This window comes from Pholis gunnellus (assembly GCF_910591455.1).
Source record: "Pholis gunnellus genome assembly, chromosome: 23".
NCBI classification, from domain to species: Eukaryota; Metazoa; Chordata; class Actinopteri; order Perciformes; family Pholidae; genus Pholis; species Pholis gunnellus.
Window position 1 is genome coordinate 13,447,643 of NC_136550.1, and position 25,564 is coordinate 13,473,206.

At 42.4% G+C, this 25,564-nt stretch overlaps 2 protein-coding genes across 2 annotated transcripts; both read left to right on the forward strand.

The window, feature by feature from the left end:
• The first annotated feature begins 778 nt into the window (after positions 1-778).
• Positions 779-10,484, forward strand: senp3b (SUMO specific peptidase 3b). The gene is made up of 12 exons (XM_079185004.1): positions 779-1,070; positions 2,462-2,587; positions 3,549-4,292; positions 4,735-4,848; positions 4,960-5,071; positions 5,592-5,739; positions 6,146-6,193; positions 7,120-7,197; positions 7,818-7,955; positions 8,494-8,577; positions 8,754-8,804; positions 9,022-10,484. The coding sequence occupies exons 2-12, from the start codon at positions 2,500-2,502 to the stop codon at positions 9,130-9,132; spliced, it is 1,716 nt and encodes a 571-aa protein (XP_079041130.1). The 5' UTR covers positions 779-1,070; positions 2,462-2,499; the 3' UTR covers positions 9,133-10,484.
• A 1,173-nt stretch (positions 10,485-11,657) lies between these two features.
• Positions 11,658-19,555, forward strand: eif4a1a (eukaryotic translation initiation factor 4A1A). Its single transcript, XM_079184672.1, has 11 exons — positions 11,658-11,728; positions 13,025-13,067; positions 13,246-13,378; positions 13,677-13,816; positions 15,896-16,064; positions 16,511-16,620; positions 16,910-17,053; positions 17,321-17,458; positions 17,738-17,827; positions 18,401-18,480; positions 18,646-19,555. The coding sequence occupies exons 1-11, from the start codon at positions 11,706-11,708 to the stop codon at positions 18,788-18,790; spliced, it is 1,215 nt and encodes a 404-aa protein (XP_079040798.1). The 5' UTR covers positions 11,658-11,705; the 3' UTR covers positions 18,791-19,555.
• The last annotated feature ends 6,009 nt before the right edge of the window (positions 19,556-25,564 follow it).

Here is a 25,564-nt window from a genome sequence, read left to right on the forward strand (position 1 = left end):
ATAAGGTCAGACTGGACAGCCATATCTTAATCATCTGTTAAAGACAAATCTAGGAGAGGTGACCCTCTGATAAGGAAACATTACTATTGGTATCATTGTAAAATGTTTCTGAAGTTGTGACCGAAACCAACATAATGAAGGGTCTCTTAAACTCATAATGTAAACCTCTATATGCCAATAGATTAAACATTTACTTAAATGACATCATCTTGATGGAACAATCAGGATTTATTTAAAAATCTGCACACTTCTGATCTTTTTTTGCCGTTTTTAGATGTATTTGATCCCTAATTCTGTCCCTTAACTTTCATAAGACCTTTTATACTTTAGAAGAGGCTTTTATTTAACAATGATATAGGCGCCAATTATCTAAGTTCTTTGTTCGGTTTGAAGGTAAAGGGAACAAAGACGTCTATGAATCTTTTGGTAGTGTTTGAGACACAGAACTTTCATGAACTCATTCCCAAATTCAAATAATTCAAAAGAATTGCATATTTCATTGTATTATAAACTTTGCAGATAACAAGGAACAAATCAACAAAATAAATCACAAATAACGCTGATTGTGTTTCACTCACCTTATTCAACCGATCAAAATAAATTGTTCTAAATACATTGCGTACGTTTTTTTTTTTGCAATAGACTGAAATTAGGGGTTAGCAACGAAAGGCTACCCTTAAAACATTGTCTGTATGACGCCATTGCTGCGCGACGGACTTGTTGGTAGTTCACATGAGAGCGAACAATCTGCAGTGATCCGGCTCAGCTCATCCCTCGTTTCACACAGACCATATCAATTGAAATAGATTCTTCAAGTCGATTTCATGTCCATTGTAAACTGTAGTCCACCGTTGCTGTGGAGTGTTTGCGTTTTTCTCTGAACCGGAAGACCTCAAAGAAATCAAAGTTCGGAAGGAGGTGACATCTGGCTGCTGCACACCTGACTTCATTGAATGAGGTTTAACATCAATTAGCATTTGTTTTGGTTCGATACCCATAGACAATTACACACGCCCAACATTCAGTCGGTCGCAGCTGGACACACATTCATATAAATCTGCAGGCTAACGGTAAGGATGCTATTACAACACCTAGCTATGCAAGGAACACAGCGAGCCGGGCGTCTTATTATGTTGTTGCTAACATGATATCTAACGCCTAGCTAGCTAACGACAACATGGCTAACCAGCTAGCATGTTAGCACGGGTAGACAACGGATTATTGAAGACCTTTTGTTATTTCAGACTGTTAATAATGGTGGTACAGGGGCTTTGGCTGTGCATGTTTGCGGAATAATCAAGGTTAGCAATTAATGCTATTTTTATTTGGGGTTTAAGGGGTGAAACTATGACGGTGATGCTGCTAGCGCTCAACGCGCACAAGCTAGCCTTGGCAAGGACTATTTCCTGCACCGGAAAGAATTGTCCTCATCACAGAGCCGCTTTTCTCAAAAAATCTCTCTTGCACAGGACACAGGCCGCACCACATTATACACCGTAGAAAATGCCAGTTTCCCCCGTACTGTTGTTCTCTTACCCGGGCTAGCTAGCGAGCTAAGTTACATGTCCGCTCTCTGACCAGGTGCACATGGTAACAAGATGCCCGGTGTTAACAGAACAGGTCTTCTGCCTGTGAAGGGACAGGGACATATATACTGGATAAAAACAGGTTTAACATATAATCAAGCTTGTGCTAGTAAGACCAGAAGGCTTACATTCCCATCAAAGCAACCCCGTGTTTTAACGAATTAACGCGTTGCAATGGTCCGTTTGAAGGTCTCAGTGCTGCAGTTGGCAAAACAAGCAGTAATAATGACTTGTCACTATAAGGCACCAGAGGTGCTTTGATGGAGTGTGTTGTACACCACCTGGGCGCTGTAGCTCAGCGGGTACAGCGAGATATGAACCTGCCTGATAGCAAGCAGCGGTTTGCGTCTTAAAATTGTCATTCGGTCCACTTCAATTGATCGTTTTCACACACTGTGCCACTTGACTTCTCTCTTCTTCTTCGCTGGACATATGTTGACGCCATGCTAGTAGCTAGCACAGTCTGTAGACATTTAAAGTGTAAAGGTTGGTTTGGCCTCCGGCACACCTGTTTGAAGATGTAATCCACTGCTGGATCACACCTGAGGCTTGCTCACCGTTGAGTGGGGCAAACCATTACCACTGTGTGGGTTTCTTTCCTCACTCCTTCACCCATACCATGAATACATGCCGCTTGTATAATGGTTTGCAAGACAGCTGCTTTTAAGGGATTTTAACTTGACCTTTCTTTTTTTTTAATGAGATCTATTTGGATTAGAGACGTGGTGATATTTAAATGATATAAATAAATTGCCAATGTGACTAGTGTGCAGTGAGAGCGGAGCACTGTGGCTCAGCTGGTCACGTTCTCATTCACTCCAAGGTAACTAGCACGCTGCATTTATACAGGAAGTGAAGTCCGTTGCTGTTTGCAGGTGACGAGCTGGCGCAGGTCGTGGGTTGTCCGTGGAGAATGCGAGACAGTGGCGGTAGCCTGGCCCAGAACCGCTGGCAGGGAGACCTGGGTCTGACCGCTGTGGGGCAGGACGACACAGGAGGAGGTAGGCACTTTACTGCTGGTGGTTGGGGTTCGATAACAGTTGATCAAATCCAAATTCAGTATCAAATAGTGGTGCAACGGATCATAAAAGTCACGGATCGGATCAGCACAAAAGAAAAAGGGGAGCGTACATAACTTCATAAATCCCTGATGACGCCTTTTTGCCGCCTTCTGGATCATAGATGATCCCAATTGGCCAGTACAGATCGATTTTGTTGTTTTGTTTTGGTCTGCAAGGCTCAAGACTCTTTATTTTTATTTTGTAATCATCGTCCCAAAAATCATTTAAGAAGTCTATTTAAACCAACAAAAGTTCCAAATGTTATCTTTTTACTTTGTTAAAGTCATCTATTGTAGCTATTTCCATAAAAGTGCACAATTCAAATAATTAAGAAATAAAACATTTCTAAATTAAATGTTTTAATGATGTATTATAAGCTGCTTAGAGCTATTGTTAGGAAGTTAAACGGGTCATAATTCTCTCTAATATCTATTTGTATATCTATTTGTTTGTCCTTTTGGATTTATTCAAATTTTTCACCAAAATGACATTTTACAAGATTACATTTGAACGCATCATAACTTCATGATTACTTTTGCCCAATCGGTATAGCCTGAACGCATCATAATGTAACTGAATGGAATGCAGTTTTTGCCGATCTCCTGATTGCATATTTTCACTGAATATCATTCAATAACGATTGGCAGTAAAACTTTATCTCACAATATGCTGTTTAAACTGTGTAAATAATACACGGAGTCGAACTTAGACGAAGGATCAACGATGGTCCGTTGCACCAGAAAACCTAGTAATGAATATTAATTTCCATTTCTGCTAATAGATTACCCTAAATGCTACACATTAGACCTTTTTAAAAGGAAAAGCTCAAGGACTTTAGGTTATGATGGCACATGGTTAAACACAGCTGACATAGTTGATCACTGCTCATGTTTGTGTTTAGGTGGGATTCCTGGAGACCACCTCATAGTCCCTGTGTCAGGCAACAGTGTACCCAGCCCCATGCACCTCAGACTGGGCCAGAAAGAGAAGGTGTGGACAGGCGAATATGTGGAGGAAGACGACGACGAGGATGGGATGGGCAGGATCAAGGAAATGGGTGATGAGGAGGAAGAAGAAAACAATCTGGATGGTGAGGACGAGGTAGAGTTTGAAGGCAAGGGTTCGGATAACAATGAGGAGGACGAAGAAGAAGACGAAGAAGAGGAGGATGAGGAGGACGAGGAGGACGAGGATGAGGTGGAAGATGAAGGAGACCAGGCGGAGCTGGAGTGGGAGATCCCAGACTTTCCCTCCCAGTCCACGCAGCACCCTCACTCACAACAACACCAACATCATGGACCACAACAGGAGGCGGGCGGCGACGTCCTGGCAGAGGACGCCGTCTCCCAGGCCAAAGCGGGGGACTTGTTCCGGTCCCACCTGAGCAGGTACAGGGCTCTGAGGAGGCTCCGGCGCTGGCAGCGTCTGCGCTCCCACAGAGGCGTTGGGTTTCGGCTCACCAAGCACTGGAAGAGCTGGCGCCAGCGGGCGCAGTGGGTGGGCTCCCGGGGGTACCGGTGCAGCCGCAGAGGGCAGAGGCACAGTCAGCACGGCAAGCAGAGGAGGACAAAAAGGTCTCGGCAGTCACCATACAGCGATGAAGAGGACGAAAGCAACGATGAGAGGTTCACGGGGTCCGAGAGAGGTACTGACATGCACCACTCACTTCTGAAGAAGGATAGAGAAACAGAAAGGGTACAAAATAAAAACAGCTCACAAAGATAGTTTGATTTTTAACAAAATCGTCTGGGGACTATTTTAAGCAGCATATACATCCACATTTGGTGCATTTGAGTTTGTCAGCTTTACACACATTTCAGAACTTTGATAAAAAGCCCAACTGACTCTTTGATTTTGTGACAAGATAAACATGGAAGAGACTGGAGGCGATAAAGCTTTATTCCTTTTCTAAAATATTGCGCGTCAGTAATAACTTCAGTTAGCTGTGGGAAAGTACAACAACACTGGCAAGCTCATGTCCTCTTTCACAGCACCCAATGCTTCCACCTCCCAACTTCTTAATTGAGATCTGCAGAGAGGAAAAATAAGAAACGTGTGCATGTAATTTGGTTCCTTTTCTCTGGCAGATGAGCTGATGAACGGCTGCTCTCCAGACAAGCAAGAGGACAGAGGGAGGCGGGACATGGAGGTCAAACCCGTGGAGCTGGCCCTTACCGAGGAACACATGAGCTGTGTGACAGGTACGGACCACAGGCTCTGGCTGTCCGCTCATGTTCGCTGACTTCTGGATTTTAGGAACACGTGCTGTGTAAAGATGATGGTTTGATACCTTTTTAATGTCTTCTGTCAAGGTATTCTTGAAGAGTCCCTACAGCAGTACGGCAGTTTGATCCCCATCCACGTGGACGACATCGTGGAGAAGCTTCAGGACATCTTCAGCGAGAGCTTCTCACAGCCTCACAGGTCAGTCACAGGGTTCGGTCTCCTCTTCAGTCTGTGTGGTCAGATGGCGTTTTAACTGAGGAGTTCGTTGGACACAATTCTTTAGGTTCAGGAACTGAATCTCATTATGGTTTGATTTATCTGTTCTTTTCGTGATTAATTGACTTGATTGATTAAAGCAGCGTGCTCACAAATGTTTTACTGTCACTCCGGTAAAATGACCATTTCATTCTTCAAATATCATAGGAATCTTTAAAAATCTATAATCATTTACTTTCTCCAGTCATCATCACACATCGGTCTCCCTAACTTTCCATTAAAGCCAAATACATTCAGTGTGAGGATCCAGACAGATGTGCGACATGAAGCATGTGGGCAGGAAAGAATGAAATGAGTCCCAACCTAACGCTCTGTCGTAGGTCTGTAGGTTAATAGGCAGCAGAATTCATAATGGGACCTGGAGGTAAATTAAACCAGTAAACCAGTCTACATGAGTGCAGTGAGTAACGTGCCAATGTGTGTGTGCTCTGTTGTGTGTTAGGAAAGCAGTGGTCCAGCACCTAATACAATCCTTCCAGCGCTCGTCGGGATCCGCCCTGGCCAAAACGTTCAGAGTCAACTACAAACGCCACGTGCTGACCATGGACGACCTGGGCACTCTGTATGGACAGAACTGGCTCAACGACCAGGTGGAGCACCACACACTCACTGCCATATCTCAGGAGTCTTTACCCGACCAACACACCCCCTTTATCAGAGGGGGTGTTCCTGATTGGACTTAGTTTCAATAATACAATGTATTCTGAGAAAACTGTTCTCTCTGCCCAGAACATGATGTAGTTCAGCACAGGGAGAAAGGACAGCTCCTCTTCCTCGTAGTACAATTAATACAGTTGTCAGACCTACAGCCAAACTCTAATCTTTACAGATCCAGGAATGTCAGTTGGTGTAGATTTTATACCAATAAATAGACTAAATGGGTTAAAGGTGAAATACTTACTTTTGTAGTCACTGATCAGAAAAGCTACGCTGTCACTTTTTAAGCTGCTTCTTTAAATAGAGGGTAACCCCCTATGTTCTTTGTGTTTGATTCAGATTATGAACATGTATGGTGACCTGGTCATGGACTCTGTACCCGAGAAGGTAAGGAAATAAAAAAGGTGTTGAAACTGCCGCAAGAGGATGCTCCTGCAGCTGTTTTATAAACAAAACGATTACTTTATTTATTAGATCATTAACCTACTGCAATAATTCAATAATATGTTCACACGCCAAAGTTGACGGTATATCCCAAAGCAGGCCACCTGAGGAGAAACAGAATAACTCTTTAGATGATGTGCCTGTTGCTTGTTGAGTCTGCTCCCAGGCTGAGTAAATGTTCAGTGGGTTAAAGTTGTCCTATAGTCTATTAAACCATACAACTATTAAAACAGAATTACATTTGTTGAGTGTAATTTAGTGAATATTTTTTATTTATAATCTGTTATTTCTAACACAACACAGCCTATCACTCCTAAATAGAATGCATCAGGTCTGCATGTGTCCCTGCCCCCAACGACAATCTTATGAAGTGCTTTTCTCTTTATTCAAGTAACACCAGTGAATTCTAGTGATGAACTTAACAATCAACAACATGTTCAACACTGGTAGTTACGCTTTTTAGCCAGTGGCCCGGCTCCAGGGACACGTCTGTCTGTTGGTCAGCCCAGACTGAAATATCAGATGGAGACACTCGTGGTCCCCAGAGGATGACGTCTACTTGTCCTCTAGCGCCCTCCGTACTCCTACGGTTATGTATCACATGTGACTGTCAGCTGGAATGAAATGGAAGGTTGAATGACAACAAAGCCTAAATTATTACCCATTAGGCTTTTGTTGCATTTACATGGAAATGTCTTTGGGGACATTCTTAAAATACATCATTTGAAACACACTAAAGAGAGCGTGTGAAACAGGGGACACGATAAGGACATCTGGGCTGATCACTGGAACTTGTGGTCTAGGAGCCATGAGAGGACTTCATGGAGCTGTGGCCCCTCATTCTTCTGTTTCTCTGTTCTCTCCCTCAGGTTCACTTTTTCAACAGCTTCTTTTATGATAAGCTGAGGACAAAAGGCTATGATGGGGTCAAACGGTGGACGAAAAATGTAAGTGTTGTCGGGGAGGGTTCTCTCCACATTAAGGTTGTGCGAGACAATTGTTCTTTCTTTACGTAAATATGTAGCCTGTCTATCATTTTAAATGACAAAGTCGGGCCTCAGACCCCAATATTTGTGGTTAAATTGGTCTGTTGATGGTCTCAAGCTTTTTGTCATACAGTCGTTAGAATTCCGGTGTAAACGGTATTTTGCGCCAATTCAGAATAACAGACAGCGTTTGTCGTTTTGGCCGTCACCATCTTTGTTCTTAGATTTTTTTTTTCATCTGGAAGTGACACGAGAGGGTGGAGCTCGTAATATAGCTTCATGGGCTTTTTCTAAATTTTCCGATGTTGTGGACAAAGCCAGTTGCGGACCTCCTGAACTAAAACGTTCCACCATGTGGATACATTTCATTAAAAACACCAATCAACTTTTTCTACGGCACTCATGACATAAACATGTAGATGTAAGAACATTTGAACTTGAGAAGGATCAGTGGTCCTCCTTAGCTTAGCACCAGTGTTGCATCGTATTCTGGCGCCCTGGAATGAATTTCTCCGACGATACATTTCCATCCATTATCTCTCCCTTTACTCCCTCCTCTCCTCTCTCTCTCCTTCTCCCAGGTTGACATCTTTCAGAAGGATCTGTTGTTGATCCCCATCCACCTGGAGGTCCACTGGTCACTGGTCAGTGTCGACATTCCGCGTCGAGCCATCACTTACTTCGACTCTCAGCGGACTCTCAACAGACGTTGCCCAAAGGTAGGACCAGACCGCAGTACCAAGGCCTTATACTAGAGGGTACTTCAACAGATTTAACATTTCATAATAGGGATGACATCGTATCTCTTATCAGACTTGGAATTGGCCAGTGTTGGAAAATAAACCACTTAATAGTGGTTTAAAACAGCCTCTGTTGAATGCCTCATATGTAAAATTGTTAAAAAGATCAAAGAGACATGGAATCAATTCAAAAACCTTAAAATAATCAAACAGACCTCAAAGTCCACCTGTAGCCTTTGGACTTTGACGAATCGATGTTTCTGGTGTGAAGGCGATCATTGTTGATATGGGTGGACTAATCAAATAAACTCACTGTATAATGTTTCCAACGCTATAATCTAGTATATTACATTGGAGTGCTCTTCAATCTAATTGGTTTAGTTGTCATTATTTATGATCATATTTGGGCCTCGTATTTTGATGTTATTAAAGTGTTTTGTTATCATTAAATCACAAGTTTGTTTTTGTGTCACTGTTATAAATCTAGTTTGATAGAATCACTTGTTGTTGTTTCCAGCACATTTTTAAGTATCTGCAAGCGGAGGCCATCAAAAAAGAGCAGCAAGACTTTTTGACGGGATGGAAAGGCTTTTTCAAAATGGTGAGGTGCTTTTGTTTGCCTGTTTTATTTCAAATGTTTCTGACTTTGACACAGAATTAGGTGACTCATTTCCCAAAAGTGGGTTGTTATTGTTGCTGCTGCAACATGACTCTGGCTCTGTTTTGCATGTCAACTGTTGTGCTGCATATGGCTAACGTGTCGTGTGCTTGTTGCAGAATGTGGGTCGTCAGAACAACGACAGCGACTGCGGGGCTTTCGTGCTACAGGTGGGTTTCTCCAAATGTGCAGCTTGGTTTAGTTTCTCTGTAATGTCGTCATTTTGTCCAAAGGTCAGTTTTCTGAGCCCTCAGTGTTGATGAACACTTAGCATCGTAGGAACACACGCCTACTGACTTGTGTTGTCATGACTCTGCTCCTCCTGCATGCCGATAACTTATTTTTTCTTTCTTTTTTACCCTCCCTCCTCCCTCCTCCGCCCTGCAGTACTGCAAGTGTCTGGCCCTAGGTCAGCCCTTCATCTTTGGCCAGCAGGATATGCCGCGGCTGAGGAGGCAAATGTACAAAGAACTCTGTCACTGCAAGCTCACCCTGTGACCCACCACCCCCCAGCCCCGCCCGCCATCTCCACCTGCTCCCACCCCTAACAAGATGGAGGGACAATGATATGACAAGAAGAGGGCAAGTGGAGCAAATGATTGACTGGGGGAAAAAAGACACGGAGAGAGAAACTTTTCATTGAAAAAACTTTTTTTTTTCCTTCTCTGCCAACATCCAGAGAAATGACTTCTTCTATTGTAGGTGATGTCATTGTTTCACTTTTTTTTCCTCTCTCTCCGCTTCCCTCTCTCCACCCTTTTTGAGAACTCTTGATTTCATTTCCATGTCATGGTTATTCCTTTGTGGTTGACAGAGGCCAAGACTAGCTTCCGTTTTGGGAACGTGCTTATCTTCCATCCTATCGTAGTCCACCTTGAGCATGAAGACGTCTGAAGGATACGGTCCAGATGAAGACTTTGGACCACAGTCGGTCCAACCTGACTACTATTTTCCCGGCCGAATGATTTGAACCAGTCTGCGTAAGCTTGTGGTTAAATAGTACCAGCGGATGTACACGCCTTTCATCCAATCCATTGTGTTGTGTTCCAAGTGTGAAACTCTCAGCAAAAGAAACATAAAATACTCTTCTCCATGCTACGGCCGATGTCATGTCGACGAGTCCATCTGTCTAGTCAGCACATAGTGTTTGCCACTTTAGTGACATTTCCAATGTATGATATTCGTTTAACAATTTCCTACAAGATGTTTGGATGGATTTAAAGTGAGAGTGGAACTTAACGTGCTGCCATATTGACATCAGAAAACACATCCGGAGTGTGAAGAGCCATTCTAGTGCATTTTCCCTTTATTTTATTTTTTTAAGGGAAAAATTAATTGTATTACATCCATGGGACATGCCACATATTGGCCGTCTGCCTCCATCACTTGTCCCCAAATAACACGCCTTCATGTGGGAGACTGGATCTACATCTGCCCAAAGCAGCTAGAATGACACATCGGCCCAAAGAAAGGGGTATCTTTACATTGCATTTATCTTTTTTTCCTGTTTTATCTCGTCGGTAAACGTGTTGATATGCTTCTTGCTTTAAACAAAAGATGTTAAAAGGAGGACTACTAATTTGTTTTATTTTTGGGAAAGTACAAAAGAGATCTTGTTGTTGGTATTTCTTTGGAAGTTTGAGAGCCATTTTGGCGAGGACCACGACAGATGGAGTACGGTCACAACGGAGTTACAGCACCCTCCTCTTCTTTTTATAACAAAAAACAAATTTGTTGATAGCTGTGTGTTCTTTTTTTTCAAACAGGAGTTGATGCAACAGACTTGACAGTTTTATATATCTTCTACAATGCATTATGGTTGCTGAAAATAAAAATATGCGGCAAACAAGGGATTGTGTGTTTGATTAATGGAACTGGATGGGCTGACGTGATCTACATGTTATCCATCGTGGGATGGAACAAAGTACATTTATTCGCTGTTCTTAAGTACACACTTAAGAATTTCATTTTCATGCCATTCATTGTACTTTTTAACATTTATCTGGCAGGTACAAGCTACTTTCCAAGTGAAGACTTCACATAAAAAACACATGATGGGCCTTTAAAATATGATGCATTGTTACCAATTAAACTACCCAACAATATATGTATTACAATTAGCTCCACCTAAACCAACTTAAACAGTAGAATGCTACACTACACATTAATTTATTTGAGAATTAAGAATGTTAGTACCTGTGATACTTAAAGTACATTTTGCTAATAACACTTTTTTTTTTTAATTACATGACATTTTAAATCAAGGACCAAGTGTGGTTTTGCTACCTTTGCTTAAAGGAGCACTATGCCTGTTTTGAAAATCCAGACATGTTATTCCTAGACAGTCCAATAATATAAGTTAACATGAACAACTCAAATCCAAGAACTACAGATATAGATATACATACAGTATCTTGCTTGGACACTTTGACCTCTGTATTTCTGAAATCCTGGCTTCATTAATTAGGATATTAAATCTAAGTTGGAACAACTGCTCCAGTAGGAATAAGAGGGTGATGTTCTATAAAATACAGCACTTCACCCTCATAAATTGTGTTGAAATATGCTACAGATGACTACACTGTGACTCATGCAAACCTTTGATCCAAACTGTTTCACATTGTCCAGATTACATCCTTGGCTATGAGATGTCACTAATTTACAAGAAATGTGATTCAGACACAGTCTGTATAAGAATGGGTTCAGAAGAAAACAGAAACATCTACCGTTGGGAAGGGTCTTTTCTCCGCGTAGACGAAAGGCTGAACTAAGAATGGGGGGCTTAAGAACAAATACCAGCGTAGCGCGGGTTAAAAACGCGTTGTTACCTTTGTACAGTTTCCTTATAAAAGTTAAACACCGCCCCCCTGGCATGCTAACAGTGAGTCAATCGTGCACTACGTTAGACTCGTCGCCCCGCCTAGTTATATATGACGTACAAACTGACCAATCACTAGTGTCCGTGGGCGGGACTACGGCTAAATGACGGCGGTTTGTTGCAATGAGAAAGCCTTTTTGTGTGTTGTCAACGTATATAAGAGATCTCTGCCGCAGTTTCTTTCTTTGGAATAATGTCGGCTGAATATGATAATAGGTAAGGAAAGGTTTTATGGTTTTACCGGCATTCTGACGTTCACAATTTTAGAAACTCATTTCCGTCGATACGTTAGTCTTTGTTATCGATGAATTTTTGAAAGTAGACATTAATCGGAGCATCTTGTGAATTCTGTGCTCTACTAAGGGTTAGGCCTGTAGATAGCCGGCCTCGGAACAACGTCTTCACATTTCATTAAATTATACGGCGTACTCTCATTACGTGTGGCCATTTTACGTTGAATGTGTATATGTTGCTCCATAATTTGTTAAACACGTTAATTTGGCGGCACAATGGTGGCGTTTGAGCTGAACTGAGCCAAGGAAAATTAAATGTCAACCGGCGCCTCGGGTAGCACGTGAACGCGCCTCCTTTAGGCCATAATTTTATTCTTCTGTTGTTTCCGTCGGTCCTAGCTTGTTAATACATGCATTGTTTTTATTGTAATGGTAGAATTTGCGGTCTGTGATATAGTAGAGGAAGGCACTTTGAGGTCTGGGGGCGGAAATGTAGAATAATTTGTTCTTTTCGTACGACGGGCGCACATGGCCGCGGTAGTGCTAACGGGGGGCTCGGACAATGCCGTTAGCGTAGGCCTCCAACTGTGGCTGGGAGAGGTTAGTGAATGCTAGCGTGATAGCATATGCTACCTCCGCGAAAAAATACGTGATATGTGTCCGTATACGCATCGGTAATTCATTTTGCTGACTGGACAATTCCGATAAAAGGCCACATATGGCCGGACCGCTATGGTGGACCGGGGGCCACAGCCAGCAGAGCTTTTTAAAAATATGATCACCAGCTTATCATCACAGTTTAGTATTAGAACATGTCTTGTTCGTAGTGTTCATAAGTCGTATTATATACAATTAGCCGATATTTTACGCTGGCTAGGCCGCTATTCCAGTCGACTCACTTCCGACTGCTACACCCCTACTGGAGGAACGACCATCTTGAATGAATGCAGTAGAAATGGCGGACGCGTGTAAAAAAAAAAGGCGTTTGCTTAAAAGTACAAGGATTGAACGGCTAACTGTTTATCTAGCAGGTCAGTTAAAGCGTTTCAATGTTTCGGAGGTAGTATGTGAAATATATAGGTGTCTGTCAAAATTAAACTTAATAACGAGTCTGTATTGTGTAATTTGGTTTCAGCGAAGAGTCGACGATCATGGGAATGTTCCTTTAAGTCGATTTTTATTAATCACCCGCATTCCAAAGCTTTTGATTTTATGGAAATTGTGTTTTGTTGTGGAAGAAGGAATAACAATAACTTCTCAATGGTCTTCTCCATCACAGAGACAATGGCCCAGAGGGCATGGAGCCAGATGGCATCATTGAGGTGAGTCCCCTGTAACAGTGGTACTGAAAATGTTTTATTTACTACAGAGTGAAATGCCCATCTAGTTGTAAGGCGTAGAACAATTGTACATCTAGATAGTGTGATGAAGTGGTTTGTTGTGACAATCAAATTTGAGCCCACTGCTTTCAATGTCATGTGTTTGTCTTTCCACCTCCAGAGCAACTGGAATGAGATCACAGACAGTTTTGATGAGATGGCCCTGCGCGAAGCTCTGCTCAGGGGAATCTATGCCTATGGTTTTGAGAAGCCCTCTGCTATCCAGCAGAGAGCCATTATGCCTTGTATCAAGGGTAAGTAAGGCTTCTCACTGGAGACTTCCTCATTATCACAGATTCTTTCCTCAACACACTGTACCTACAATTACGAGACATATTGTATTCACTCCTTGAGTTAACTGTGTAACACGGCATTTATTCTCGCAAACATTTTTTATTGTCAATGTATACTGGGCTAAGAAAATCACCTGAGCGCCCTGGGTTGATAGAACCATCACCACCCTGTCAGATAATCAAGTGAGGGGACAGATCAAGGCAGTTTTATGTTCCTGTGCAGTACAGTGAATTCATCTCTTTTTACTACTGGTTTTAGGATATGATGTGATCGCTCAGGCCCAGTCTGGCACTGGGAAGACTGCCACCTTTGCCATTTCCATCCTTCAGCAGATTGATGTGGAGACAAAAAGCACCCAGGCTCTGGTCTTGGCTCCCACCAGGGAGCTGGCTCAGCAGGTAGGCTAACATCACATAACAGTGTGGGGAAAACATGCAGAGATTGTACTTTAAAAAGTTTGTTTCTGGCAATTTTGTCTAATAAACCAATGGAAATATTTGCTTAATTTCAACAAATCTGTCAATGTTGTATCTAAAATCTCAAAGTATTGTGCTCAGTTCACTGGCAGTCAAACATTTAAGAAACGGTTAAGTAGCTGGCTGCTTTTCATGTCACCCTGAGTAGTTTTGCGATTCATGTTGAGAAAGACCACAGAAACGTAAACACTATCCTGTCCCACAGGCTTAACCAGTGTTGCAATCAATTTGACAGACAAAATGTTTTCTTCAAACTTCCTCTCCAGTAGTTCCTCAGTACTGGGAAGTCAGCCAAACTGGATCACATCTGACTTTTTTTGATTTGCCAAATTGTAGTTATTAATATAGTTTATGACTTGGTGCTATTATATCCCTGAAGACAAATATTTAAACCAGAGTCAATGTTATTGTGCGTAGCGCGCACACACACGATTCACACGAGACAAACTATTCCACTAATGTCGCCTGCTTTTTAGCAGGTGTCAGGGTTGCCACATACTCTGCTGCTTTTAGGTGCCGCACATTTTAAGACAAAGGGGCATTTTTGGGGGAAAGAAGTCCCCACTTGTAATAGTGCATGCTGCCATGTTTGTTTACCTGTGGCTCAAGAGAACATGCGGCAGTGCTGTACCTAATTACCCACGTTAAGTTAATCATTTTTAAACATCATCCTAAACCATGAATTTGAATGAATTGATAATCTATTGCCCAGCTCTAGCTGAGCCGTATTCACAGTATTGTAGGCCATATGTGCTTCAAATGATTTCTTGGCTTATGGCTGTAAAGGTGTGTCAAATGGTGAAAAAATGTATTTGAGCTTTAAAAGTAATAACTTGTGTTTGAGCTCAGTTGAATATGAGGTGATATGCCATAACATACCTAATGTCTGGCTGTTAATACTAATACATGGTGACAGCCACTAACAGTCAGGAGACCTGCTGTATAATGATGAAACCCATGCGTGTCAGCTGACTCTGTAAACCGCTGCTGTGTTGTTGCTCTGGTTGGCGTTTTGTTGGCCAGAGTCCTCAGCACAGCAGGGCTACAGAGACGTGATCATACAACACTACTCTGAATACAGCACCCGTCTCACTTAAAGGCGTCATAATCGGCATACTTGTGTATTAAACATCTGGAGGTTGCTCAAGAGGAGAAAGTAACTATCTGCCCAATCTAACAGCTTGTTCTTATTCAATGTGCTGCGTTTGGTTTCAAATTATAACCACTGCTTGCACTGCACCATGCACCAGTCGTATCATAGGTAATGACTTCTTTTTGTTTTATGGCCAACTTGCAATCATGTATACAGATGATTAACCCTGATGGAAAGTCTTAATATGCTCAAAACTAGGGCTGTATCAAATTTCTATTTTAAATATAGATTCAAAGTCTGTTGTTTTGAAATGATGCTCTAAATGTTAGTCATATTTTAAGATGTCATCCCTCTTGGGAAACAAAATTCATGAAGCACAACTCAATTTCAATAGTTTTTTCAGGTTAGGTTGAAATTATTTTTATTTAATTTTTTAGTTAAGCTAACTTCACTTGTCTCTTCTGTTCACTGTGTGTGGAACAGAGGATAAAGATGATGTGAAATTATAGCAGCAGGTGCTCATAAATCTATGAATATAGGGGAAACTGATGCGTGTAGCTTTATCTGAAACTGCACTCAAATATCAGGTCTATATACAATGCACAACTTCGAAATGTTTTTTGAAAATGTGTAATGAATGAATCTTCGATCTATTCGATACAGCACATCAAAACCACTTAACGATTCATAATTTTAATATTGGTGTGACTTCTGCAGTTAAGCTGCACTGCCAAAGCCAGACATGACAAAGGTCTGCCTGGGAGAAAATAAGTACAACATGGAGACAAACCGTAAAACCTCAGGCAACTTATGACATGCTCTGTTTTGAGTGTTGGCAATTCATGGCTTTACAGCTTTAGGCCATTTATAACATACTTATGTTTTGTTTTTGTGTGTGTGAAATTCAGATCCAGAAGGTGGTGCTGGCCCTGGGTGACTACATGGGAGCCAGTTGCCATGCCTGTATCGGAGGGACCAACGTTCGCTGTGAATCCCAGAAGCTCCAGCTTGAATCCCCTCACATTGTGGTGGGAACCCCCGGTCGTGTCTTTGACATGTTGAATCGCAAAAACCTCTGTAAGTCTCCACAGAATCTGTTTCTCAAATCAATTTATAGACAATTGACTCATATTATTATTTATATAACTTTACACTATAAATATGGACAAATACTCTGGACATGCAATTCTAGAAATGTGGCCTGCTGCATGGGGAAGTGAGTGAGTGAGAAACTTGTGAAATCAGTTAGTCACTCAATGTGCGACTAATAAAACACTATTGTTGCTCAGAGGAGACCTGCTGTATAATGATGAAACCCATGCGTGTCAGCTGACTCTGTAAACCGCTGCTGTGTTGTTGCTCTGGTCGGCGTTTTGTCGGCCAGAGTCCTCAGCACAGCAGGGCTACAGAGACGTGATCATACAACACTACTCTGAATACAGCACCCGGCATCAATCAACACTGACCAAGTGCATGAGGGCATTAAACATGTGTTCTGATCTATTTATGCCATTTTCCTGCAGGTTCCAAGTTCATCAAAATGTTTGTGCTGGACGAGGCTGACGAGATGCTTAGTCGAGGGTTCAAGGACCAGATCTATGAGATTTTCCAGAAACTTGCAAGCAGCACACAGGTAAGAACTAACATCAGACTAACAAATGTCAGGTTTGTGTGCAGTCCAGGGTTCCCTCTCCTCCCATCTGTAGTGTTGGTGAAGGACTGAATGTTCCTTGGTAGAGAAGCCTATCTGCCCTCCACTGTAGCTGGGCTCAAGTCCTTGACTGACAACTAATTGGCGGATTACACTCTGTTTAACCCTTCAAATGTTTAGATTGTATATTAATCTTTTTTTTAGATGACTGGATGCACTGCTGTTCAGCTGAGTCTGAAGTTCTAACAGTCTCCCTCGTCTGTGTGTTCAGGTTGTCCTCCTGTCAGCCACCATGCCAGCCGACGTGTTGGAAGTCACAAAGAAGTTCATGCGTGAACCTGTCAGGATCCTGGTGAAGAAGGAAGAGCTGACCCTTGAGGGCATCCGTCAGTTCTACATCAACGTGGAGAAAGAGGTGGGGAAACGGTTTCTAGTTGAAATGGAGTTTAGTCAGCAAACATGAGTCCCCTGTGTTCTTTTTTTGATAGATGTAGTTTGGGGTGCTGTTGAACTGTTTTGTTTTGCTGAGAGGTGTTTCTTAAGAACTTCTCTGTAAGCACTACAGTCCAAACATTAGTTTAAGCTAGTTGTGCTAGCAATAGACAATGGGCAACAGCGTGTAATGTGCCCAGATGTACAAAGTGCTTGAGACGGCTGTGTCTGACCTGGTGGTGGTCCTCAGGAGTGGAAGCTGGACACGCTGTGTGACCTGTACGAAACCCTGACCATCACACAAGCGGTCATCTTCATCAACACAAGGAGGAAAGTGGACTGGCTGACCGAGAAGATGCACGCCAGAGACTTCACCGTGTCTGCTCTGGTAAGGGCCTCCACATACACACCTATCTAACCATCATTTAGAGTTGTTTAAGATAACATTTTTTAAATTGGGATTTAGCATGTTTACTTGATTCTGTGAAAGCCCTGTTAGATTGAGGTTAAGGCTATCAACTACACGGTTGTAGGTAAAATAATGCAATGACGTCAAGGAGTGTGAAAAACCTGATTGTGTCCAGTGCTGTGGCTGTTCTAGCTGTGTAACACACCCGGCTCTGTTCATGTCTTTGTCTCACTTGTATGTGCCGCTCTCGTCTTTCAGCACGGTGACATGGACCAGAAGGAGAGGGACTTGATCATGAGGGAGTTCCGCTCTGGCTCCAGTAGAGTCCTCATTACCACTGACCTGCTGGTACGTACAGTTTCTGCTTTTTACACCGCCTATCTAAGACCAGTTCTGTGTGCAGTCCAGGGTTCCCTCTCCTCCCATCTGTAGTGTTGGTGAAGGACTGAATGTTCCTTGGTAGAGAAGCCTATCTGCCCTCCACTGTAGCTGGGCTCAAGTCCTTGACTGACAACTAATTGGCGGATTACACTCTGTTTTACCTTTTGAAATGTTTAGATTTTATCTTCTGACTGGTCCACAAGAATCTAACTAATCTACTTAATAGTTGCTGTTGATCAATCTGGAAGTCCAGAGTTCTTGAACCACTCCAGGGATTCCTTTTTTAAATTTGTTTTTTTATAGATTAATTTGTTCTGAAAGCGTGTGCGACTGTCACATTGACATTTTGGCTGTATTCAACCAAATGGTATCTGAGATTAAAACAATGCACTGTAAACACTGTAAACTTTAGGTCAGATGAGTTTCTTTGTGATTCACGTGGTCTGGATGACGACCTGAAACACAAGAGTCTGCTTGACCTCAGTCCTGTGTACTCCTCTGTACTGTATGGATGCTAATGGTGGCTCTGCTCCTGCTCAGGCCAGAGGTATTGATGTCCAGCAGGTGTCTCTAGTCATCAACTACGACCTGCCGACCAACAGGGAAAACTACATCCACAGGTAAGACGAGACCTGCAGTGCAAAGAATCAAATGACCTGAGTCGCAATCCATACATCCTGGGAATGTTTCCCATCCTGTGTGACTTGTCCTCGAAATACTCTGGCTGTCTGGAGCTGCCAGCGCGTTCCTTAGTATGACTTATTTATCGAATTATTTTCCATCAGGATTGGTCGGGGTGGTCGTTTCGGCAGAAAGGGAGTTGCCATCAACATGGTGACCGAGGATGACAAGCGAACCCTGAGGGACATTGAGACATTCTACAACACCACCGTGGAGGAGATGCCCATGAATGTGGCCGATCTCATCTAGAAGACTCCACGTGCCCGTCGTCCACCCTCTCCCCACTCTTTTTAGCAGTAAAAACCTTGTTTTCTTATACGATCTGAATTCTAAGAACGTTCTTTTGCTAAATTCCACCATGACTTTACCCTTAACATTCTAAGGGAAGGAAGAATGTGGCCATTGTTCCTCCCTTACCGTTGACATTTTTTTTGGAAGGATGGAATTACTGACCTGCTTCATCTGCTTGCCATAGTCCATTACCCCTCATTGGCACCTAAATTCTTCCTTTAGCTAATCCCTCTAAATATTAAAGCATTAATTTCGACTTGTTTTTGCAAACAAAAGGACTTTTAACCTCAAACAAGCAAGTTTGTAACTGGGTCCTACACATGCAAAACATACCCGCGTTTCCAAAAGCGCATTTAAAAAAAACCCCAACAAAGTTAAGGGTTAAAAATATTCTAGTTCTGTCAGCAAAAGCTTTAAAAAAAATTTGTACCTCGGCTTAATTGATAACGTGCATGACGCTAACCCAAAGCTTTTGTGAAATGCGGCTATAATTTGCACCCAGACATAGACGAGTGGCTTAGACTGCAGTTTGGATTCAAAACGCACCGATGCTCTAAATGAAATGGGAAGCGCTGCATTTGACCAGATCAGTATTTAAGCAACCTTCAGTGTACTGAAAACAGCCTTTTAACTCCCATCCATGCTCATGTTAAGAGGTTTCTGGGGCTAGAGTACACAGGGCATATTCAATAAAAAGACCTATATAGTAAAATCCTTCATGAATGAGTTGTTTACCGTTTTGATCCTTTTACTGCTGTTTCATATATTATATTTTAATTGCTATTGTACATAGCGCTTGACTTGTGCAGTAGCATTCAGTTGAAGACTGACTGGTGGCCACAGACGTTCGGAGGCAAAAACAACGGTGAGTTCTGTGGAGACTTTGCCTCTCGACCCTGACGACCTGGTTGGATTTTCATCTCTAACGCTTTTGACATTATTGTTCATTTAGATTTTATTTTTCAACACAATATTGGATTTTTGATAAGGTGGCAGGTGTCTTTTTGTAACCTACCTCGCCAAAAAATGTTAGGAGTGGGAGTGGGGGGGGTTTATCTGATATGAAAGGACCAAACTACAGAAGTATATAGGGATCCCCCCCCCTCTCTTCTCTTTGAGCTATCATTACAATGCTTGTCATCGTGGGGTTTGGTGTGTAGGAGAACCGTCATGTTTTGAGGTGTATAGTCAGTGCTATTTTTTAAAGATGACTGCGGAATTGTTAACCTTTTTGAGATAGAAGCAGTATCACGTTTTCTACATTGGATTCTGTATAGTATTTATTTTAATGGTCTTTAAAAAAATAAAGGTTTCTCCTCTGACAGTGTAAACTGGCCTCTGCATTGTTGAATAGCATGAACCCCGTTTGTGGCCAACCGCTTGGTGGAAAGGCTAGTATTTAACGGAAATACACTATGATGACAGCTGATGCTCTGGCTCTAATGGGTCGGCACGTACCTGTGCCGGCAAATCTGTCGCTGATTGGCCGCTGAGAGCGCGCGAGGTTTGGTTCAACTACCGCTATTGACAGACAGCCGTGCCCACTGAGGTCTAATATTTATTCTCGCGTTTTCTGTTTCAGTTGGTTAAAATAAGTTTGTTTGACTGCAGGTCTGAAGGCACCGTTGACTCCTAATCACGTGGTGTTTTTATTTGTTCTGCTCTGCCATTACAAGCCTCGTCTTAAAGTGACAGTAGCAGTCTTCATCCTGGGCTCCATCTAGTACATTCTAGCATGTCATTACCTTCTATACAGTCTATGGTCGTTACTGATTGTTGTCTTTACGCAATAAACATTTAATTGTATATCGGTGTCATGTCCATTCAGTCACGTGCGCAAATACGGTGCAAATTCCCCGGGCTTTTGAACAGAAGCAGTTTGTCTGATCCCATGAAGACTGGAGTATTTGTTTTTACTATCAACTTCGAGAAAATAAAAGTTTAAAACACCGTGGATATACAATATATTCATACATAGCATATAACTCGAGTCCGTGTTTACTTCCTGTCATATGATCAGCTGTCGTTCACATACTGCAACAGGAAATTTGCAACTTGTTGCAATATAAAGATTTAGAAATATGTGTATATACACTCACCGGCCACTTTATTAGGCACACCTGTTCAATTGCTTGTTAACACAAATAGCTAATCAGCCAATCACATGGCAGCAACTAGACGTGGTGAAGACGACTTGCTGAAGTTCAAAGCGAGCATCAGAATGGGGATTTAAGTGACTTTTAATGTGCCATGGTTGTTGGTGCCAGACGGGCTGGTCTGAGTATTTCAAAAACTGCTGATCTGGGATTTTCACCCACAACCATCTCTAGGGTTTACAGAGAATGGTCCGAAAAACAGAACATATCCAGTGAGCGGCAGTTGTGTGAACGAAAATGCCTTGATGTCGGAGGAGAATGGGCAGAGTGGATGGAGATGATAGAAGGGCAACAGTAACTCAAATAACCACTCGTTACTACCAAGGTATGCAGAATACCATCTCTGAACGCACAACAGGTGGAACCTTGACGCAGACGGGCTACAGCAGCAGAAGACCACACCAGGTAACACTCCTGTCAGCCAACAGGAAACTGAGGCTACAATTCACACAGGCTGACATGTGACAATAGAAGATTGGAAGAACGTTGCGTGGTCTGATGAGTCAATTTCAGCTGCGACATTCAGATGGTCTGTATACGGCGTAAACAACATGAAAGCATGGATCCGTCCTGCCTTGTATCAACGGTTCAGGCTGCTGGTGTAATGGTCCCCTTAATACCAATCGAGCATCGTTTAAACGGCCTACCTGAGTATTGTTGCTGACCATGTCCATCCCTTTATGACCACAGTGGACCCATCTTCTAATGGCTACTTCCAGCAGGATAACGCAGCATGTCACAAAGCTCAAATCATCTCAAACTGGTTTCTTGAACATGAGTTCACTGTACTCCAATGGCCTCCACAGTCACCACATCTCAATCTAATAGAGCACCTTTGGGATGTGGTGGAACGGAGGATCCGCATCATGGATGAGCAGCCGACAAATCTGCAGCAACTGCGTGATGCTATCATGTCAATGTGGACCAAAATCTGTGAGGAATGTTTCCAGCACCTTGTTGAATCTATGCTACGAAGAACTAAGGCAGTTCTGAAGGCAACAGGGGTCCAACCCGGTAGCAAGGTGTACCTAATAAAGTGGCCGGTGAGTGTATGTATATAGTAGAGCTAACACTGGTTACATGTTTTAACTTTTTTTCCCAGATATACAGAAAATGTAGCCCATGACAAAAGTTTGGCTTCATGATTGAGTGAAAAATAATCACAGAATTAAATCGGACTGCAAACAGATTGCTGTCAATGAATCCAAACAATGCATTATCTGGTCCGGTAAATCATGTTTTGTGTATTTTGAAGGAATTAAAACTATTTAGAAGATTAAGAACATTGTGTTGAATCTGAATAAATTATTATCTTCAATAGTCACTGGAAATTTCAATTGCTTAACATTTTTTATTTTAAACTTTGGTTTTAAAAATGTGCAGATATTCTATTGAATGTTCATGTTTGCTTGAAATGTTTAAGTAGGTTCTATTGGTAGCTTAATCTGTAGTAACTATAGCATCTTAACATTGTGCCAATCAACCCTGCATCTTTTATGCATCGCGAGAGAGAGTATAGATTTATTCTTAGTTGATAAATATGACTTGTACACACTAAGTACACAGTAATCATGAAGACTGCTGCTCAGTTTTAACGTGTAATCTAGCTACATTATAAAACTCTGGTTTAACACGTTTCCGGTACAAAGAAAGTCCTTTTAACATTTATATGGATGCAATTTGGAGGTGAAGAAAACTGAATTACTCCATGACCTAAATTGCCTAAAACAAGTAGCTATTTTATTTATAACCCTTAGTTCATTAAAACACCTTTTCTCTGAGTCGTAAGAGTTGGACCCCTAAAGACAGATTTCTCACACTGAGGAATATGGACTCTGGGTTTAAGGTCAGAATCACTCTCTCTCCACCAGAGGGAGACCTTGTTCTTTCTTCACCATAGCAGGCCTGTAAAGTGAACTGGCAGGATCACTGTCTGAAAGCAACTCAAACTGGAGAAAGAACCCTTTCTCCTTTCAAATAGCACATAGAATCACAATCAGGAAGAATTTAACATCATGAGAGCATTTTACACTCATACAGGATCCGAGCCTCTGGGCTGCTGTCTTTACTAACTGGTTTACACAGGGCCTTTTTCTGGTTGATTTTAGCAGACAAAACATTCATTTAAACGTTTTTATTGGCTAAGCTGGCGTATTTGTCTCAAAGTGAGTTCCATTATAAGATTCGATTGACTGTTCAAGCAATAGAAAGTTGGGAAATATCATGTGACCACATAATATTTACCAAGTAAATGGGTTCCGGTGGTCACCAGTCATTGGTTAATCATTTGAATTAGACCAAGAGAAAACTGATGTAAACTAGAAACGTGCACTCAGAAGAGTGCAGATATTTGTGTCTCCCTCTCCCCTCCCGAACAAAGCAGAGTTGAATCTCACTCAATTGCTCCGGCTAAGGTGGAATTGTAAATAATGTGTAGATTTCTTTTTCAAAATGTATGAATCACTGTAATCAAGAGAGGTCCTTGAGCACACAATCATAAATGAGCACACAAAATATGAGGCTGACGTGTCCAGCAGTATGCACGTTTAGCCGCGGACAGACAGACACATGCACGCACACGGTCCAACACATTATCTCCTCACAGGCTTAACCCTGGCGGAGATAATAACAGAAGCCAGGCATAAACTATCCACCCAGACAGCGACAAATAAGACCACATCATGTCGAGGAAGTCCGCCGGTTCAATTCCCCCACTGACTGGATAAATATTGACAGAGCAGCCCTCACAACTCCCTCACTACCACGGCTGAGGTGCCCTTGAGCAGCGCCTAATCTGCTGCAGTGGAGCCGCTCGACCAGCCAACAGATCAGACTGTAGTTGTGCTGGGGTGCCCCCGGGTGTGAGTGTGAGGGCCACCCACTCAGCTGCAGACGTGGCTGCTTTATGTCAGTCCCAGATGGACTCAGAATTCATGAATTTGTTTAAGTGGTTGAACGATTTATTTCTTTTGATTTGCAGGCCGTCCCGCACATGTTCGAACTCGGGCTGAGTAGTTACCCTGCAGCAGGGGGTTATTAGAGCAATGCATTCTGGAGAATACTTTTCTGAAATAGTGTGTGCGCGTGTACTAGCCCAGTATTTTAGGAATAACATTAGAATTAACATCCTGGACTTAACCAGGTCATTTGTTGTCATGTTGCTGTTGTATCCCGGTGGGATGTCTAACACTGTTCATTGATTTCACATGGGAAATTGGTCAGTGAGTCCAACTCTTGTCCCTCTGTTTCTCTCCTGTGCTTTTAAACGATCCACCGGTTTAAATTTGGCATTAACATGAGGGACGGTTTGTGTGAAAGTGATTGCAAAAGAGTGAGTTTGAATCAGTGGGTGCTCAGGGAGATCAAAAATGAGTGTGCCGAGGACCGGTTTACTGAGCTTGATTTGGAGGAACATTTGGGTTTGTGAACGATTGTCGTCTGTCATTTAAAAAAAAAAAAGAATGTAGAGTATTTTGACAGCAGGCATAGCAAACCAAGACAGGTTTGGATCCATAGACATCATCCAAAAAACGGTAATGATCTGTTTTTAAACAGTCATTTAACGCCAGACTGGAAGCACTATTCTTCTGTCTACACTTGAAAGTTTGAGGAGTGTCTTTTCTCATCACAGCCGGCTGTGATTGGCTGCGATAAGAAGTGTGCCCTGCTGCTTCCGTGGTCACCTGTAACTGTGATGTCGAGATTCTCTCCAACATAATGGGACTATATGACGTAGATTTTGGGGTGAACTGTCCCTTTAAAACCCCAAAATTGTCATTTAATTACATTTAATTACAGACAGTTATTTTTTTGACACATCACATTACACAAAATGTAAAAATCAGTTGTTAATCATTTAAATATTTAAGAAACAAAATTTGAGTGGACGTGCAGTCTGACGTAGCATGAACTAATAACATTAGCGTTAGCTTAATGCCTGTTGGACTCCTGATTCAGACTCCTCAGTCTCTGAATAAAGCAGAACGAGTGGAGTTTTGAAATGACTACAAGGCCTAAAAGACAGTCAAGAGGAAAGTGGCAGCACTGGCCCCGACAGCCCAGAGTCGGCCAAACCTGAGGAGTCAGGAGTCGGCAGTTGAAAAGACGATACCAGGCTAGTTGCATCAATCTGGGATTCACTGTCAGAGGGGCAAGGGGATCAGCAAAGGCTCTATGTAGCTCTCGTATTGACATTGTTGGTGTCTGCCGTAAGGCATTCCCTAGTCTACCGGCTAAATGTCCTCCATCACATGTATGCAGCATCCACACACATGCATTGTCATGCACAGTGAATGTGAATATGCGCCCCGCACCAGCACGCACGAATAACGCAAATATAAACTGCGCTCCCTCCAGCTGTCATTGACTTGTAGCTCTGAACCAACATTTTCAATGGCCCCCTGTTCCACTCCCCACACACACACACACACACACACACACACACACACACACACACACTACATCCCAGGCAGGTTAACCCCTCCTAACCTCCCCGGTGTCCCAATATGACGTCCATGCAGCCTCAAAACAAGTTACGTCTCTGCTTTTTTTTTTTTTTGTCCTGCTCTCAGCCTAG